At 39.4% G+C, this 16,873-nt stretch overlaps 1 protein-coding gene across 1 annotated transcript; it reads right to left on the bottom strand.

The window, feature by feature from the left end:
• Positions 1 to 1,685: 1,685 nt before the first annotated feature.
• CTSC (cathepsin C) lies at positions 1,686 to 15,424 on the bottom strand (the record flags this gene model as incomplete). The annotated part of the gene is made up of 6 exons (XM_010706228.2): positions 1,686 to 2,799; positions 3,546 to 3,677; positions 6,951 to 7,066; positions 8,158 to 8,313; positions 8,746 to 8,912; positions 15,224 to 15,424. Coding segments are annotated over 6 exons (1,275 nt in total), but the record flags the coding sequence as incomplete, so codon positions are not given.
• Positions 15,425 to 16,873: the final 1,449 nt, after the last annotated feature.

Below are 16,873 nucleotides of genomic sequence, written 5' to 3'. Positions count from 1 at the left end.
CAGCTTGGTGATAATGAGTTGATTAAGATCCAGTTTTCTAATGGTTGATGGACTGTAAAACTAATAAAGATGACTTACCTTTTGCATCTGTTCTGAAGCTTATCTTCAAGACAGTACTAGAGATGTTAAAGAAATCTAAGAACCTAGTACATCTACGCAAAATTCATGAAGATAGCTGCTTATTAATAGACACTTCTAAATGCATTTGGCATTCAAATATCAATATTCAAAATGCATTATACCTTTGTAGTGAAACTACAGGTAATTACAGGTGACAGAATAAGCCTGCAGATCATTTATACACAGCAGATCATCTTTCCTACCTCGTAAGAGTTTATATCTGTGTTAACATAGCTACCTATGTATAGAAAAGCAGCCATCCAAATTAGGTCAAGCTGTGCAGCTATAATACCAACATAGCAGGCAGTATGCTGCTGGCATTACAGTGCAGCCAGCACTGTTGTCTTTCATAATGAAAACAGACAATTTCTTCTATCCCTGATTGTTTAGTTTCAAGCAATTTTCAGCTTTAGTTTTACTACTGTAACTCAAATCAGTCCCCAGATAAGAGATGTGGGGTAGTTTACTGAGAGGTCTTTACCAGCACATAAACTATCACACCATTATTATGCATGGTAACACAGCAGGCACAAACTGTGCATACATTATCTAGGGAAATCTGTACCCCACCATCCATCCCCATCCTCCATAAAAGGCAAGAAAACAGTAGTATTGTCTCTCACACCTCAGGAACAATTTTCTTAGGGTTTCTATACCAGCACTTTCTCTAGAAATAGGGTTCAGGTCTAGGGAGAAGCAAAAGAGAAAACGTTACCATGCTTGGTTGTGTATTTCAGAAAAAAATATCTGTGGGACAACTGTGTAGCCTCACAGTGTACTGCAGCCACTACTAAAGGATTAAGTCATCACAGGGCATCTCAGTTTGCAGCAACATCAAATAGCTCTTTCAGGAAGGAACAAGTTGAAAGCGACCCACTCCTTCCCCACTCACAAGACACCCCAGCTAAAAGTGATCCAAATGACACCATGTTATCCTGGAGACTGTTGTTAGCACGGTTCAATGTATTTTCCCCATGGAAAACTGAAGTAAAAAAGGAGTTTTCCCACCCAATTTAAAATGAGACATTTTGGTCACTAACAGACACTTTATCCACTTATAAAGTTCTCCATGTCCTTGAATATATTTTATATACAAAATACTGCACTGGGCATCTGTACCGTAGCAGATCACTGAAATTTTCTTCCACACATGAAACTAGGTCTCATCTCCAGGACACTCCTACCTATTCATGTGAGCAGCAAAAGCCAAGTACTGCTGCAATAACAAAGTACTAATTTCACCTAGAAAGTAATGGCTCATTCCAAGTGTTCCAACTCCCATCTGCCCCTCTGTTCCACTCTTCTTCCCTGCATATTTGAGATATAAAAAGAGATGAATAGGGAGGGGTTTATTAGCAGCATTGGTAGAGATCTAGCCAGTTTACTCAGCAAGGACTACTCAGCTCCTGGGCATTGCCAACCTTACTTGACATACCTGTAAGAATCTTGGATTCACTTGGATGATTTTAATTCATCCCTCCTTTCACCCTCCTTCCCAATCATTATACATTCTGCTAAAGCAAAAAGTTCTTAACAAGTTCAAAACTACTTCAAGTACAAACAACTATAGGAGTGGGATAATTTTTATTGAACTCTGAGATGATCAATTGCAAAGTACAGCAATAAAATCCAGAGCTGGAGCATTTAGCAACAGGCCAAAACGCAGAATTGATTTTCATCATCGTAAGAGTTTGACTTGCAGCTTTTGCAGGACACTTAAAGCTTTAAAATTTCCCTTTAATCAGCAGAATTGCCCATTCCCTCCCCATCACACATTTAAGTTCTAAACTGCAGTGACTTCATGATTTCTGAGGAGTAAGGCACTACAGTGTCCTTTCAGAGTAGTTACAGATTATCACGGCACTTGCTGTGATGTTCAAGATTGTCCATGGCAAAAAAAATAAAAAATGCAACTGGTGACAGGAAAATGTCTATCCCATGATTAACAAAATGCCAACTGTATTCTAGGTGATCTACTGGTAGACTCCAGAGAGGAAGCCTACAGTACTCAGTGCAGAGTTTAGAGTCCTCACCTACCAAAACTCTTTTCTCTGGTCTGAAAAGTGTCATTAAAACTCACTTGTTTAAGCTAGAGAATGGATTTTAACCATTCTCTAAGAACTGGTACGCTTTCATAGATGAGAATTTCCTTCTCAAAGGCACTTAATGAAGACATTTATAGTTTTGGAATAGGAGTGGCAGCCACTGCAATGCTTTCAATTGCACATTCATCAGTGCCACGACGGATTCTGAAGTAACCATCTTCTCCCCATGAGGTGCCCCAACTGTTCTTGACAATCCAGAACTTCTCACCACTTTTTGGGTCTTTACCATAGCCTACCAGCAAGACAGCATGATTGGTCAGTTCAAAAGGGTTGAAGTTATCCTTGAGCCCAGTGTGATGGTAGATTCCCTCTTTATAAAACATGAAATCATTATAAACTTCAAAGGCAACAGCCATTGGCCCACTCAGAACAAGCTCAAGTTTCATCAGGGCTTCATTGCAGGCTCCATAGAAACCACCAACATAGTGGTACTCAGAAGTGTAGTAGTGATAACAGCTGCGCTTGAACAAGCATGGAGAATCTTGAGCTGTGTAAGGGAAGCAGTCCTCTTCCACCACACCAAAGTCTTGGACATACTTCCCAGCAATGAGGTATGGAAAGCCACCATCACAACCTAAACAAGAAATGCCTGGTTATTCCCTTGGAAAATTATTTGATATGGAAGATGTTCCCATTCAAACGTTGGAATACTTTCAGATTACAGTACTGAAGACAAGATGCAGTGCCTCCAATTATTCTAATATTCCAGTTAGCTATAGCTAGCTTTCTAAATTACACACAAGAAAATTCAGAAAACAGTGGGAACTGTATTGGGAATTTTCTAATACATGGACCACCTCCTCAACGATTTGCTCCTGACATCAAGAACAGCAGCTGATTATATGCTACAGAAAAAGCTGTTACAGCATGGGTACTCTCCTCTGAAAATTTAAAGTCTTAGTCATCGCTTTTGCTCGTCTCCCCCCTCCCCATATGTTCCTTTTCTCTCTGAATACGCTTTCAGGACACTTGGTTCCTTTCTATCTAGGCATGCATTGAACTTAAATGTATTTTCAGCCCGACTCCTTAGACTGGCCAGGAGGATGGAGGCTACTTAAAATCCAGTAACATCCTTAGCATGGAATCCACCTACTCCTAGTCCAGTGCCACCCCCAACAGCAAAGTGGGCTGACAATTCCAGTATATTTTTTTAACTATCTTTCAGAAAACTAAAGAAAAAAGTACTATAATGCGTAGTTTGCCAGATTATTCTGACAACAGAACAAAATCATGTGTGAGAGGAAGGTGTGTAAGTTTTGAATGTACTTCTGCAGTATCATTATTACTGGAAGTTAACTTCGTGTGCACCAGTGTACTTACCCTGAGAATACTGGCTGCAAGATACAACCTGCTGGGGACTGAAGACTGGCTTCTGAGTGTTGTTTGTGAGAATACGTATTCTTGCTTCCAGCATGCCCATGGAGGCAAACGCATAACAGCTGCCACACGAGGCTAAGGAAAGGAATAAAAAACAAAACCAAAAAAATACCACAAAACAACATGAGCAGTCAGTTATATAAACAAGGTGAGTCACCTGCATTCAGGTACCAGTATGACTATACTGCACTGACAAGAGTTAAAACCTGACAGACCAACACAGTGATTTTAAGTTGAACATTGACAGATCAAGAACTTTAAACATACATTTACCTTTTAGGCTTGTAAGCAGTTTTGATCAAAACAGCTTTAGCAACTGTTTTTGTTTTTTAAAAAACACCAAATTACTTCAGAATAACAGACTGTATTCTACTCTTCAGGATTTTTCAGCAGTATCATTTAACATCCATACTATTCACCCTGAATGAATCTAGAGGGACCATATTATAGCAGAAAAGCCTCACAACCTACTGCCTCAGGCTATAACCCTTTAAGGAGCACTGATGGGCAGTGAACTACTTTAAGTTAACACTGACAAATCTTTTCTAGACTATTTCAACCTCTCAGTGTATTTTATGCTGTAATCTCCTGTGAAAATCTTCCACCTCTAGAACCACCCCCCCCAAAATAACTCACTTTGGAGAGTCTAGTGGCATAAAGGTTTGATACTGTATATTCATTCCAGTTACCTTTATTTCCCTAAGGATATCTAATTGTACACTGGATTTTCCAAGGCACTTAAATTTCCCTTCTGTTGCCTGGCAAAGAGCTAAGTCTCCTACTTTTGGAAGAAAATTTAGTAATGCTTCTAGTTTTAGGCCTCTTCACTCCCTAGGAAATTTCTGTAATGCATTGAAAACCTCTAGAAGTAGAATGACATGCATCACAGGGAAGGACAATTACTTGGATGAGGTCCTATTTTATCTGATTGTCACCACGGTGCCCAATTTTCCTTTGTTTCCTGACAGTAGGGAAGTCAAGAATTGCAGAGCTATGAAAAGGAGGGAGGCTTAAGGAACAAAGCAAAGTAGCTTTTCTTGAACTGTGTAGGTGTGTAAAAGCAGAGCTATAACAAAAGCAAGACTTGGTGAAATTGCACCTTCACTGAATTAGATGCATCTCTGAAGGGGCAAAAATCAGACTGGAGAAGAATGTTTTTTTGCCCAGCAGGGCTAGCTGAAGCAGTGAAAGGTGCCATTGTACAGTCACAGCATCCAAGATGGGCCATGCTACAGAAAACTTTGCTGTGTTTTTGACATATAATCAATGCAATCATTTCAATCTGAAATCTGCTGGGGTGGTTGTTACATATAAAAAGAAAAGATATATAATACTTTTTTTTTTTAACTCTGATCGTAAGGGTATTTGTGCAGTTCTTTATGTGCGAAGCACACTAGCAGCAGGGAGTCAACTTCACAGCTGCTTTTCCTCAGACTTTCTAGAAATTCTCTCCTCCAGACACAATTAAAGTTTCAGTCAAATGAGATGCCACTTGCTCTGTAGGAAAGGGCTGACAGATGTTGAGGAATAATAAGGAGGGGACACAGCATCTAGGAAACAATCAGCTGACCAGACTTCCCACTCATTGTTATTTGCAAAAAAAGCTTGCAGAAGTTGGTGGAAATCAGAATTGCATGGTAAGGCTAACAAAATGTTTAGGTTTCTCTCCTCTCCCATCCAGTAAACTTGGTAACAAGCAATGGCAGGGCTGTCTTCAGGATGATCCACATCTTGGCTGAAAGATGCCATTACTGCTCTATAAGCTGCCTCTAAGTATTACCATCGAAGACAACTGCAGTTGCATGAAGCCTGCCATGTCTCAAAGCATTATGCCAATGAACAAAAATTTATCTTTTAGTTCTTGTTCAGTACACAAGCTTATTTTAAATCCTTAGATAAAAAGCAGTGACTTCACAAGCATGTGACATCTGAGACACCACAATCTTTTAATTCATACAATTCTCCCTGCATCTTCCAGACAACATGCTTCCTACTGCTTAGAGCCTTCTCCATCATGTCATGTTCTAATTAGTCACCTAACAACCTCTTCAAATCAAGAGCTCAGTACCTCAGAAAAATCACACAATCTACAAACTTAATTGGTGGGTAGTTTTTTCTGTTGTTGGGTGTTTTTTTTGTTTGTTTGCTCTCTGAAAGCCTGAAGGCTAGAATTCTTATTTAATGGAGCAGAATCCATATTCCACAGACATTTAATATACCCAGCATGGTTTCTCAGATTACACAAAAAAATACAGACACTTTTTTTTACTGGAAGCAGCAGAACATTCTCATTTAGAGAAACCTTGAAGCAACACAAAGGGAAAAGAGTAAGCTTCAGGCTGAGTGTTCCTCAGTTTGGAAAGTTAAACAGTCTTGGGACATTTGCAGTTCACATCAGGAGAAAGTACAAGACTGTATCATTTCCTGTTACCATCCTTCAGCAATGTGATGTGACAGTCTGTGATCTAAAACTCCCACAAGACTTTCTATGCTTTTTTCTACCAGAAATCTATCAGGCAGAACTTGGCAGAACTAAATTGTAGATGTAGATCCAGTTATGTAAGTAACCCTCTCCCTTCTCCACCACACAAACCCATTTTGCTTTTCAAAGTTGCTGGTAATTATCCAGTTGCAGGTGGAAATTTGTTTTCTCCTAGAACAGGGAAGGCATGCATTAAAAATGCGTATCTGGCTTTCAGTATGTACCTATTTAATTGGGAAATAGAACATAGAACAAGTATCACAATGCCTATGGAAGAGGACACTGTCTATGTATATGTTTACACCTATTTTGAGTTCATGGTACACTGCATGTAATCCATCATATACATACCTTTCACAGCAAACGACATCTCATCTTGCAAGTAGCTACTTAAGCAACTGCTCAAGTTCACAAACTGATAAGATTTCAGGGCAGTACAGACAATTTTCATGAGTTATTAATTATTGCTGCATGATAATGTTGCATGATAATTTGCCATCAGCACAAATTAGGAAAAGAATTAAGTGCATATCAGTTCTGTCAGCATGCAAAAAGCCATGACTGAGATTATTCGCACAAAGCTTGGCAGCTGTCTTTATGCAGGGCACTGTGGTTGTTGGCTTTCACTTCAGCAGAAGACACTGCTAAGATAACAGCACAACCATAAATACAACATTCTATTTTGGCAGTGCTGTCAACCAGGATTCCACAAAGTTTCCGCAGGTTAGTCATAGTAAAGATGCAATCTATCAATTACAAGACACTATGCAAGTAAGATAAAATCTTGTTAATAGCAAACTACAGAGTACATCAAAGGAGATTTAGTATATTTCAGAGAGATATATATACACATTTATTTATTTTACCTTGATTCCTAACAGGGCTGACATAATTGACGCCATTCACATTTCTCCAGTCCCAGGATTCTGGTAAGTTTGAAACTTTTTTGAGTAACTCAGGTGTTAGAGGAGCAGGCTTTGGCCTAAAGAGAAGAAAACACTTAAGTAACATATAACACTAAGTAAGGAAACAACACGTAACACTCAAATGTCACCTTCCATCCTTTTTCTCATAGTTTTACACTAAACAGTTTAAAACAGCCTCCATCTACGCTGAGTAAGTGTCAATCTCCAAAGATTACTTTCAACAAGATGAAAGACCTAATCAGATCCCTCCCAAAGGGAACTGTATTACAAAGTATCTACAAGCAGATTAGTTAAAGTATTTGCCCTAACCAGAGGTGCAAACTCTCAGCAACTGTAGAAATACTCCCATCCAAATCAATTTTTACATGTTATGACATTCTTACAAAAAAAAAAAAAACATACAATTGCCAAGGCTTGGAAAGGATCAGTAGCACTCCACTCACAGCACATCAGAATAGAAAATGGAAGAATTAAAAGGTGAAGCAGCCGCTAAGAAAAGAAACTTTCTGAAAAATTCCAGTTTTCACATTAATGGTGTAATGGTGGACTATATATTCATTCTTATTGCCAATCTGTCATGTGACCTGGAAGACTCTGAATATACTCACTGGGTGATTTCACTGAAACTGAGAAATCACTTCACTCAAATTATGGAAGACCCTCGCTGCAGGCAAGACAGGTTGCCATAGTAACCAAGGACTTCCCCTAGAAAATCTTCATGTTTAATAAGGTAATGTACTTCCCAGCTTTTTAATTGCAATGATGAACTAGTAGAACCAGGAAGATAGCCACGCAGAGGCTGACAGCAATGGCAAGCAAGCAGTTGATGGTTGCAATGTCACACACATCTATTCAAGATTATTCCTTCTTCTGTGCATGTAGGAGTTCACCAGAAAGTTACTGGGCAAGGTAAGATTAAAGGGGAGGTGATTCCATTTGTCTCAGCTGCTTGAGAAAGCACATGTTATGAATTATTATTCAAATGAACAAGAAAGCTGGCACCCCATGAAAGCGAGCTAGAGGGCTTGAAACACTAAACATCTAAATTTTTATCCAAAACCCAAATAGGAAAAGTGAGCATAAAGATGAACATATTCTTTGCAGCAGTGGGTATAGCTGTTGATGGCAAACCAAAAGGCTGTAGTACCGTGAAGTCCTGGAATAGAGACCCCCAGCTCTTCTTGTTAGTTCTTCCAGAGAAAAATTCTCATACTCCTCATATCTTGTTGCTCTCCAGGACTTCTGGTAAGTATTGATAGCATTGACAAAGTCAAAGTTGTGCACAAAGCGTCTGCTAGAAAGCCTGCAATCACAAAACAAAACAGTACAATGAAAAAAAGGACTGGGATTGAAATATTTGATTTGGTAAATGCTTTTATGTGGAGAAGGCTGTAGTTCTGGAAGAGCTTCCTACCAGGCAGAAATGAGGAGTTACACAATTATATGATCAAGACAAGGCTTCTGAAATTTGAGACAGCCTGTAACTCACTAGATACAATCACCTCAATCAGCTCAGTTCTAAAACTGAGCTTAAACAGAAAATGCAGGAAGACACAGGAGCATGTGTGATGTAACTGGCACAACCTCCTGTCTTTGTACACTCAAGGTTTATTTGAACATTATCACTGGCATTAACTTTATCTCCAGTCACAAAATTGAACCATGCTGAATGAACCTGCTGAAACCTGAAGCACAACTGCCAAGTGTTTCACCTAGCGAAATATTTGTTGCTTACCCTCCTCCAAGTTTCTGGAGAGGTAGTTGGTTTACGTGAACATCTGAGGCAGATGAAGAAACCTTCTGTCCAGTGAAGCAAGCCCAATTGTGGCCAAGTACATCATGCACCCATCCTGGCAGAGTCTCATTACAGTAGCTGGTTACGTTCTGGCCTTCTTTTTTATACTGTGAAGAGATTACACTTGTACTGAATACACACATTTGTTAGCATAGCAATAGTCCCTACTCACCCAGGTGCTTCTTCTGTTTCAGTCAAAGTGGCCAAACATTCTAGATCAACCCACTTTATGTTTAATTTCAGAAGAAAGCATCAAATAAACACTAAGCAAATTAATGAAAGCAATCCTCATCAACTTGCTAAAGGACTGCAGGGCTGTGACTTATACTTACAGCAACAAACCATGTATTAGTACTGGTATTAACAAATGATGTAATTCTTTGGGTTGAACAGTTACTTCCTAGCTAAAATGTAAAAGGCATCTTAATATTTAGCCTTCTTTTCAAGGTCTATGTGGATTACTGCACCGTATATGCAACCATTGAAAAGTAATCCCAGACTGCTGCAAACATTAAAAGAAGCCAAGACTTGTGGCAGCATGAAAATCAAATACAGGGAGGATGGCATGTTTTTTCCCAGGGAAAACTATATTAGAGCGTTTCTCTTTCCACAAGTCAGAGCAGTAGGTGGGATGTCTTGCAACTGCTTGAAGTCTGAGCTGTGGTGAAAGAGCACAAAGAATCAGTTTCACCTCAGCTATCAAAATGAGAAATTTTAAAAAAAAAAAAGAAAAAGATGATTCATTGAAGGCAGCTCATTAGAAATTTGGGAGTGGGTGAGGAAAGTGGTACTAAAAGCTCAAGTACCAATTCCTAACAGATTCAGTGAAACTTTCTGCATAACATGGTTTACAACAAACATTGTAAGCTTGCATGGAAAATTCCTGTTAGCAATTCTGTGACAGTAGTATGTCTGGGGGGGAGAAAAGTTTTTATACTCATCTTCTAAGGTGCAAGTTTTGCATTAGGTTACACAGGAGACTGAAAATTTGTACTACAAAAGCTTTAGCTTGACTCTTCCAACCACGGATTACTTCAACAGAATACAAATTCCCTAATCCAGGAATACGTCATTAAATCCCATCCAATAGTTGCAGATGTACAACTGCACATGGATTTGGTATGTGCAGTGTATAGTGCTCACTGAAAAAAGCAGTGACTTGCAGCAATGCTTCTAAACAGATTTAAACTAAACTAAGCACAACCACCCTGTATGAGTACTGGTCTTGCTGGTAAAAACAGCATGTTTTAATTCTGCAAGTTGTTAATTTCCCTAACAGGTAAGAATGAAAGGATAGAGACCTTACTGGACACAGCACTGCAGCACACCCAGGCTGCTATCTCATCCCCTTTTACAGCTACTGCTGTCAATGTTCAGCCCATAAGCCTACTCAAATTCTAGCAGGAGGATTGCCACCCACATTAAGCACGATGAAGAAATGAGAATTGGCCCCCCATTTCTTATAAAATTTACAAGCACTCCTATGGGCTATAACATCAGGAGTACAGTTCAAATTGGAATAGGACAGCAGACACCTTATTCTACAAATAAATAACAATTGAGACTATCAGAACAAACTGCTATGTTGCTACCTGATATAAAATGCAAGCAGATATAAACCACATCTGCATTTCCTTGGCTCCAAAGAACATTCTGCAGTTTAGAGATATATATTCACATTTACACTCTGGGAAAAGAGCAGAAACACCTTGCTAGTAAGCTAGTCCAGCTAATGACATCAGAAATAAACTTTCAATTGATCTGCAGAATTAAATAGCACTAGCAACTCTACCATTTAGATTTCAGCAACAGAGTAAAAACATTCAGACTTTTTTTTTTTGCAACATCTTGAAGTTTAAATCGTAATTACTGCTACTTGTCCAGGTTGGTTATTTCAGCAATTGTTGGGAAATGGGAGAAAAACCTGCGAGAGGGAAACATCACCAAGTGAGCCTGGAAGAGCTTAGTATATATAGTCTGAAAAAGCTTACCTTGTATAGTGAAATACTTTATAAGCATTTTTTTCCCCAGCTGAAATAACGCTAACACTTTAATATGAAAAAAACAAACCTTTCACTTTTGTTGTTGTTTTAGGGCTTTTTTTTCCCTGCTAGAATACAACTCAAAAGTTTGAAGTAATATCACTTTGTCTGAGGAACAAACCATACAATTTTTAGGAGACTGTCTTTCTCCAATGTACTAGCCTTAACAATAAGCAAATACTACAAATAACCTGTAAAGTCAGTGAGATCTTAGAGTAACTTGGAAGGGCTCAGTAAGTCTGGAACTGGAACAAGACTACTAAAAAGAAACCTAAATGAAACATACATTATCAATGAACAAGCTGCATCTATATCCACTTAGTATAGTAGCACAGCTAAAGACACACTTTAGACAAAATATCATCATTCTTTTTAGTAATTAGAAGTTCATTTTGGCTTAATGTTGAAGAATTACACTGAAAGTTCAGCTAGCATCAACTGAGCCCCTACGCTTGAAACACATATATTGGCTGAAATACAGCTGTTCATTTGTATGAAACATAGCTGTTCAGCTCTGCTGAATGGCTGAATGAGGAAAGTGCTAAAACATCACAGATCAATCAGGATACTTTATCAGTTCTGTCATGGTAATGGGGTTTTAGTCAAGTAACTTAACTGCAGTGAAACAGAAGTTCATGAGCAGATCTTAAACGATGAATGCTTTCCTAACAAGCACAAACTCTCAGCCATGACAGAAGACATGCAAGGCTTTCTGGTATTGCTACTCTTTCAGAAGAGCTGAAGTCTGAGGATCAAATGAGACCAACTTCAGAGCATTTTTAAATGTAATAATTGTAACTACACCAGTATTTGAAAGAGAAAAATTGCCTAGTTCACTGAGATGCTAGGATAAACAATTTAGCTCTTCCAAAATGACTCATCAGCATGAAATCTTTCTTTTGGAAATCACCATCACAATTGCTCCATGAAAAAGCAAAGAACATCAATCCAAAATCATTTGGTAAATCCAGAACAGTGTGTAAATTGTGAAATTATTTCAGGGAGAAATAAGAAATTTTATGAAGCAGTAAAGCAATAGGCAATTACAGAACTAATGTTTTAATACAGAGTATTGTCTTGCTATAAAGCAGGAGTGTCAGTAAGCACAATACTTCTTCCTTTCCATGAACTCCAAAGGCGCTTTTCCTACTATCATCCTAAACAGCAGTAAAAGCTAAGCAATCCTATAAGAGGTAGCCTTCCACAATTTCCTCTTGTTCCATTTTCAGGCAGTCCTTTCCCATTAGCATTCTACTTCAGCCCATTTTACTAGATTATGACCAACTCTAAGCAAATGAATTCCACTACGATTAAATAACTTTCAGGTGCAAATGGTATGAATATTTTAAACAATAAGCAGTCATTCCTCAAACAAACTCTCAAGTGTGCATTGTACTGAGTATATTATTTTCCCCTAGGAGCTTTACAGTAGATGAATGCAAACTGCAGTTGATAGAAACACATTTTCAATTTTTATCAGGGCTAAATAATTTTATTTTTATTTCAAACTATTGGAATAATTAATGGTTTAAAGTAGACATATGTCACAAAAGTTGAAGTTCTTCCCTACAAACAGCCTGACCACGTTCCCACAGACAATTGTGAAATAGTAGTTTCGTGATGGACAGTATTACAAATTCTTGCCCAACAAAGTCAATGAGTTGTTTGCCAAAAAAAAGAAAAAGACAAGAGGAAAAAATTATTTGCTAAGCACTGTGATATTTCCTCATGCTTCTCAGTAATCTGTGGTTTCTCTTACAGCAATAGCATGAACATTATACAGAAGGTAACCAACTTGGATTCTTATTCTAATTTTTAAGGAAATAAGCCTTTAATTTAAGCATGTCTTGCTGATGGAATCCTTACTACTACACAATGGTCCAAACTAGCTCACTATGTCCGAATACCAAAAGCAACTGCAAAACAATTAATGAGTCCATTTATTTACAAATGGATTTCATGGTCATGAAATACAACCTATTGTGCCTTGCTACTGCTCAGGCACATTTGACTCACTCTGTTTTTGAGCAGCATGTTGAATCAGATGACCTCCTCAAGTTCCCTATAAGCAAGTTTTTTTTTCAATGACATTCTTATCATACAATATCCTGAGCTGGAAGGGACCCACAAAGGTTACTGAGGCCAACTCCTGGCTCCCATGTGGTGTCCTGAGAGACGGATCATATCAAGGAGTGCTGTTCAAACATTTATTGAACAATGAGAGACTTGGGACCATGATCACTCTCCTGGTAAGCCTGTTCCAAGACTCAACCTCCACCTCAGTAAAGAACTTTTTCTAATATCCAGCCTGAACATTGCCTGACACAGCTTCATGCCATTCCCTACAGCATTCTATCACTGGCCACCAGAGATAAAAGATCAGAACTGCTTGACTTCCTCTCATAAGGAACTCACAGACAGCAATGAGGTCACCTAACAGTTTGTTCTAAGCTCAACAAACCAGTTAGCCACTCCTAAGTCATGATTTCTAGCATTTTCAGGACCTTTGGGTCCTGCTCTCCTTTGGGCACATTCCAGTATTTTTGGTATAATGCTTAACAATACCCTCACGTATCAAAGCACTTACGTTTCCATAAGCAGAGAGAAAAATACCAGATCAGTACTTAGCTGTCACTTGATGTGGTTCTCATCTTCTAGAAAGATATTTCACAATTGAAAGCCTTCACAGACTTAAGGTTGCCTTCAAGTTGGTGCCAGACAGCTCTTTATTCTGGTGAAGGTTGTTGTTTCTGTGATTAAGTTCCTCACAATTATTTTGATAATACCTCTGCATTTCAATGTAAAAGTATCAGCCTAATGATTCCCAGCCTGTTAGCTCAAATGTCCTTCTCCTATGATGTCCCTGGTGTACTTATCTACCATCTGCTGAATTCCACTTGCTAGAGATGACACAAAGCCTTAGTTTGGATACAATACTACAACATATAGCAGTCCACTATCCTCACAGAAGCAGTAATTCCTAATTCTTGAGGTGGGCACTCGCAGCTAGCGAATCTTGCAGCAACATCCCCACCTGAGATATTTCAAGGCCATTTTGCCCTCTTCTACTCTTCACAGTCAGCAGTTTTTACTGCCTCACCTACCAAACCTGTCAGGCGTATGCATTGTGGTAATTTAGTGTCCCTGTTTTGGGATTATGAGAGCCTCTCAGTAAGCTATTTCTCTCAAACTTTGCTCTTGCTCATGTATAAAATCCTGATTTACGCACCATAAAAAGTTCCTTAAAAAACACAAACAATATCAGTTAATCTTTTAGATCCTACACTGTCCTTTCCTTTTAACTTAAGTGGACTCCTGCAGCCATAGAGGATGTCACAGCTCAGTCAGAGCCTCATGTATCACTTCAGATAGGACTAGAGTCCTCCTGGAAGATAAGATTGCCCACTTTTCTTAATATGTAACACCGGCTTCAAAATAGCTGCTCCCAGGAAGCTGATTTGAAACAAAAGTCATTTCATCATCATCCTTACTGGCAGCCCATGTTCAGAGATCCTAGGATGCTAGGACACGGCCTGAGTGTTTATTATTGGACTCATCTAAAACCAAATAGACCACATCTTATGAAGTGAAGAAGAAATGTGTTCACCCCTCCTGCTGAGGACTGCACTCAGTGTCTGAGCAGTCCTGCTGCACAGAACCTCCAACTCCCAAATAGACAAGTCATTCCACAGACTGTTTCAAGCCACCCTTCAGATTCATAATGCCCCTCATCAGCTAAGCAGCAGAGTGCCCCTCGGCAACTGGGTCTTCTGCCTGCCCTTACTGACAGTACTGTTTGCAACTTGATCTGAAGTCATTAAGCAAAAAAGAAAACAATCCAAGGAGTAGGAAGGTTCCTTATAGATTTAAGACTTGCTCTGGTATTAAAGCTCTTAGAAATCCTTCAGCTGGGTGAACAGATGACCTTTCTAAAGTGAACAGGGCATATCTCATGCATCTGAGAAGATCTTTAAGGAAAGATAAAAGCAATTATGTCTGATATTTCACTTGAGTGCAAGATGTCAGAAAGAAAACTGAAACAACTCTTTTTTCTAAGCCACTGGGAGAGACAGTTTCATGAAGGTTTTTAAACAACTGCTGTAATCATACCCAGAAGCAAAAGAAGCAACACTGTTAAGAGATTTTTCAAATACTACTACTTCTGCTCTCCTCTCCCTACCCAGCAAATAACAATCATTTTTTCTTTTGTTTTTAATGCAAGAATACAGCCATTTGCCTGATTACCCAGGCAAAAGTTAGAGGTGAAGAAAACCAAGCGCTCCCATTGCTCTACTGTGGCACTCAGCAAGTGAGGAGAAGCTCGTGTACAGGCCATTACAGCAACACTCAGTGATGCAGAACTCAAGTTAACTCACCTTAAAAAATGCAAACCACTTGTAATTGTTTAGCACAATTTCAAAGCCTTGATTGTAAATCAAAGTGAAGAAACCAAAATTGCCCAGGCTATCCTGGGCCACATCTAATTTCTGAAGATTCACAAGCACTGTTTTTTCCACAGGTCCTGCAAAAACAATTGTAAAGACAACATTTAAGTTTAAAAATGAGTAGAAAGCATATCATTTATTTTACTACAAAAAATGCTAAACAACACTCACTGAATAAAGCAAAAAAAGATATTAAATAAATACAGCATAGGGACCTCACTTACCTAACAGTGCGTCTACACATTCATTTTTCCAACATCAGACAATATTAGCACATTTAATTAGCCACAACAGCAGTACCAAAAACCTGCTGCAGGAAAACATCAACTTATTTAAATGCAACTCGTTACACAACTCAGACACTGTGTTTAGTAACAAATCTTCCCCTTGAACACCTAATTTCAGATGATGGCCACCACACCACCTCACAGTAATTACAGGATCATGAAGGTTGGAAAAGACCACTAAGATCACCTAGTGCAACCTCAACCCATCCCCACTAACACGTCCCTTAATGCCACATCTCCACATTTCTTGAATGCCTCCAGGGATGGTGACTCCACCACCACCCTGGGTAGCCTCACTACTCTTTCTGAGAATAATTTTGTCCTAATATCTAACCTGAATCTCCCTGGCAAAACTTAAGGTCTTTATCTCTCATCCTATCAATGTTACCTAGGAGAAGAGACCTACCCTCACCTTGCCACAGTCTCCTTTCAGGGAGTTGTAGTGACTAAAATCTCCCCTGACTAATAAGATCTCCTCTTCTCCACACTAAACAATCCCAGTTCCCTCAGCCATTCCTTATAAGATTTGTGCCCCAGACCCCTCAGTTTCATTGCTCTTCTCTGGACACACTCCAGGGCCTCAATGCCTTTCTTCTAGTGAGGGGCCCAAAAACTGAACACAGCAGTCGAGGTGTAGCCTCACTAGTGCCAAGTACAGTGGGTTGATTGTGTCCCTGCTCTTGCTGGCTGCCCTATTTCTGACAGAAGCCAGGATGCCAACAGCCTCCTTGATCACTCTGGTGGTTCACATTCAACCAGCTGTCCATGAACACCCCCAATGCTCTGAATCCCACCAGTACCAACTTCACCTCCCATGCTCCTACTTGTCATCTGCCTGGTCTTATCAATCAATCACAGACTGCTTAGATGCTATGTATTAACTACTCCTCAAATAACAGTCAAACAATAATCAAGTAATAACTTGTAATAGCGAGCTATTATCTCCCCCTCCAGAGAAATGCTGTTTTTTGCCTCCTGAGGTTACCAGGCGAGCTCTCAGCCAGGTATAACCCCAGAGAGCAACACTGCATTTCACAGCTGCATGAGGCTGAGCTCAGTAGGGCAACTGAAACCGTGAAGAAGGAAGAAGTGAGCCGGCATGAAGCACTGGTTCTAGTAAAAGACCTAGCAGAACCCAAATCGAAAATACTAAAAAGAAAGCAACTGAAGGGCAGTAACAGGGCTGCCCACTACGGTCACCCAGAGAACCATGTCTCACACAGAGAGCCAACAGGCCGGCTGTTAAACAAACACAGCACACTAGCCACATGTTTCCTGCCCACCGGTTTCAGTT

This window comes from Meleagris gallopavo, chromosome 1 (assembly GCF_000146605.3).
Source record: "Meleagris gallopavo isolate NT-WF06-2002-E0010 breed Aviagen turkey brand Nicholas breeding stock chromosome 1, Turkey_5.1, whole genome shotgun sequence".
NCBI lineage: Eukaryota > Metazoa > Chordata > Aves > Galliformes > Phasianidae > Meleagris > Meleagris gallopavo.
This window is presented reverse-complemented; position numbering and strand designations above follow the sequence as displayed.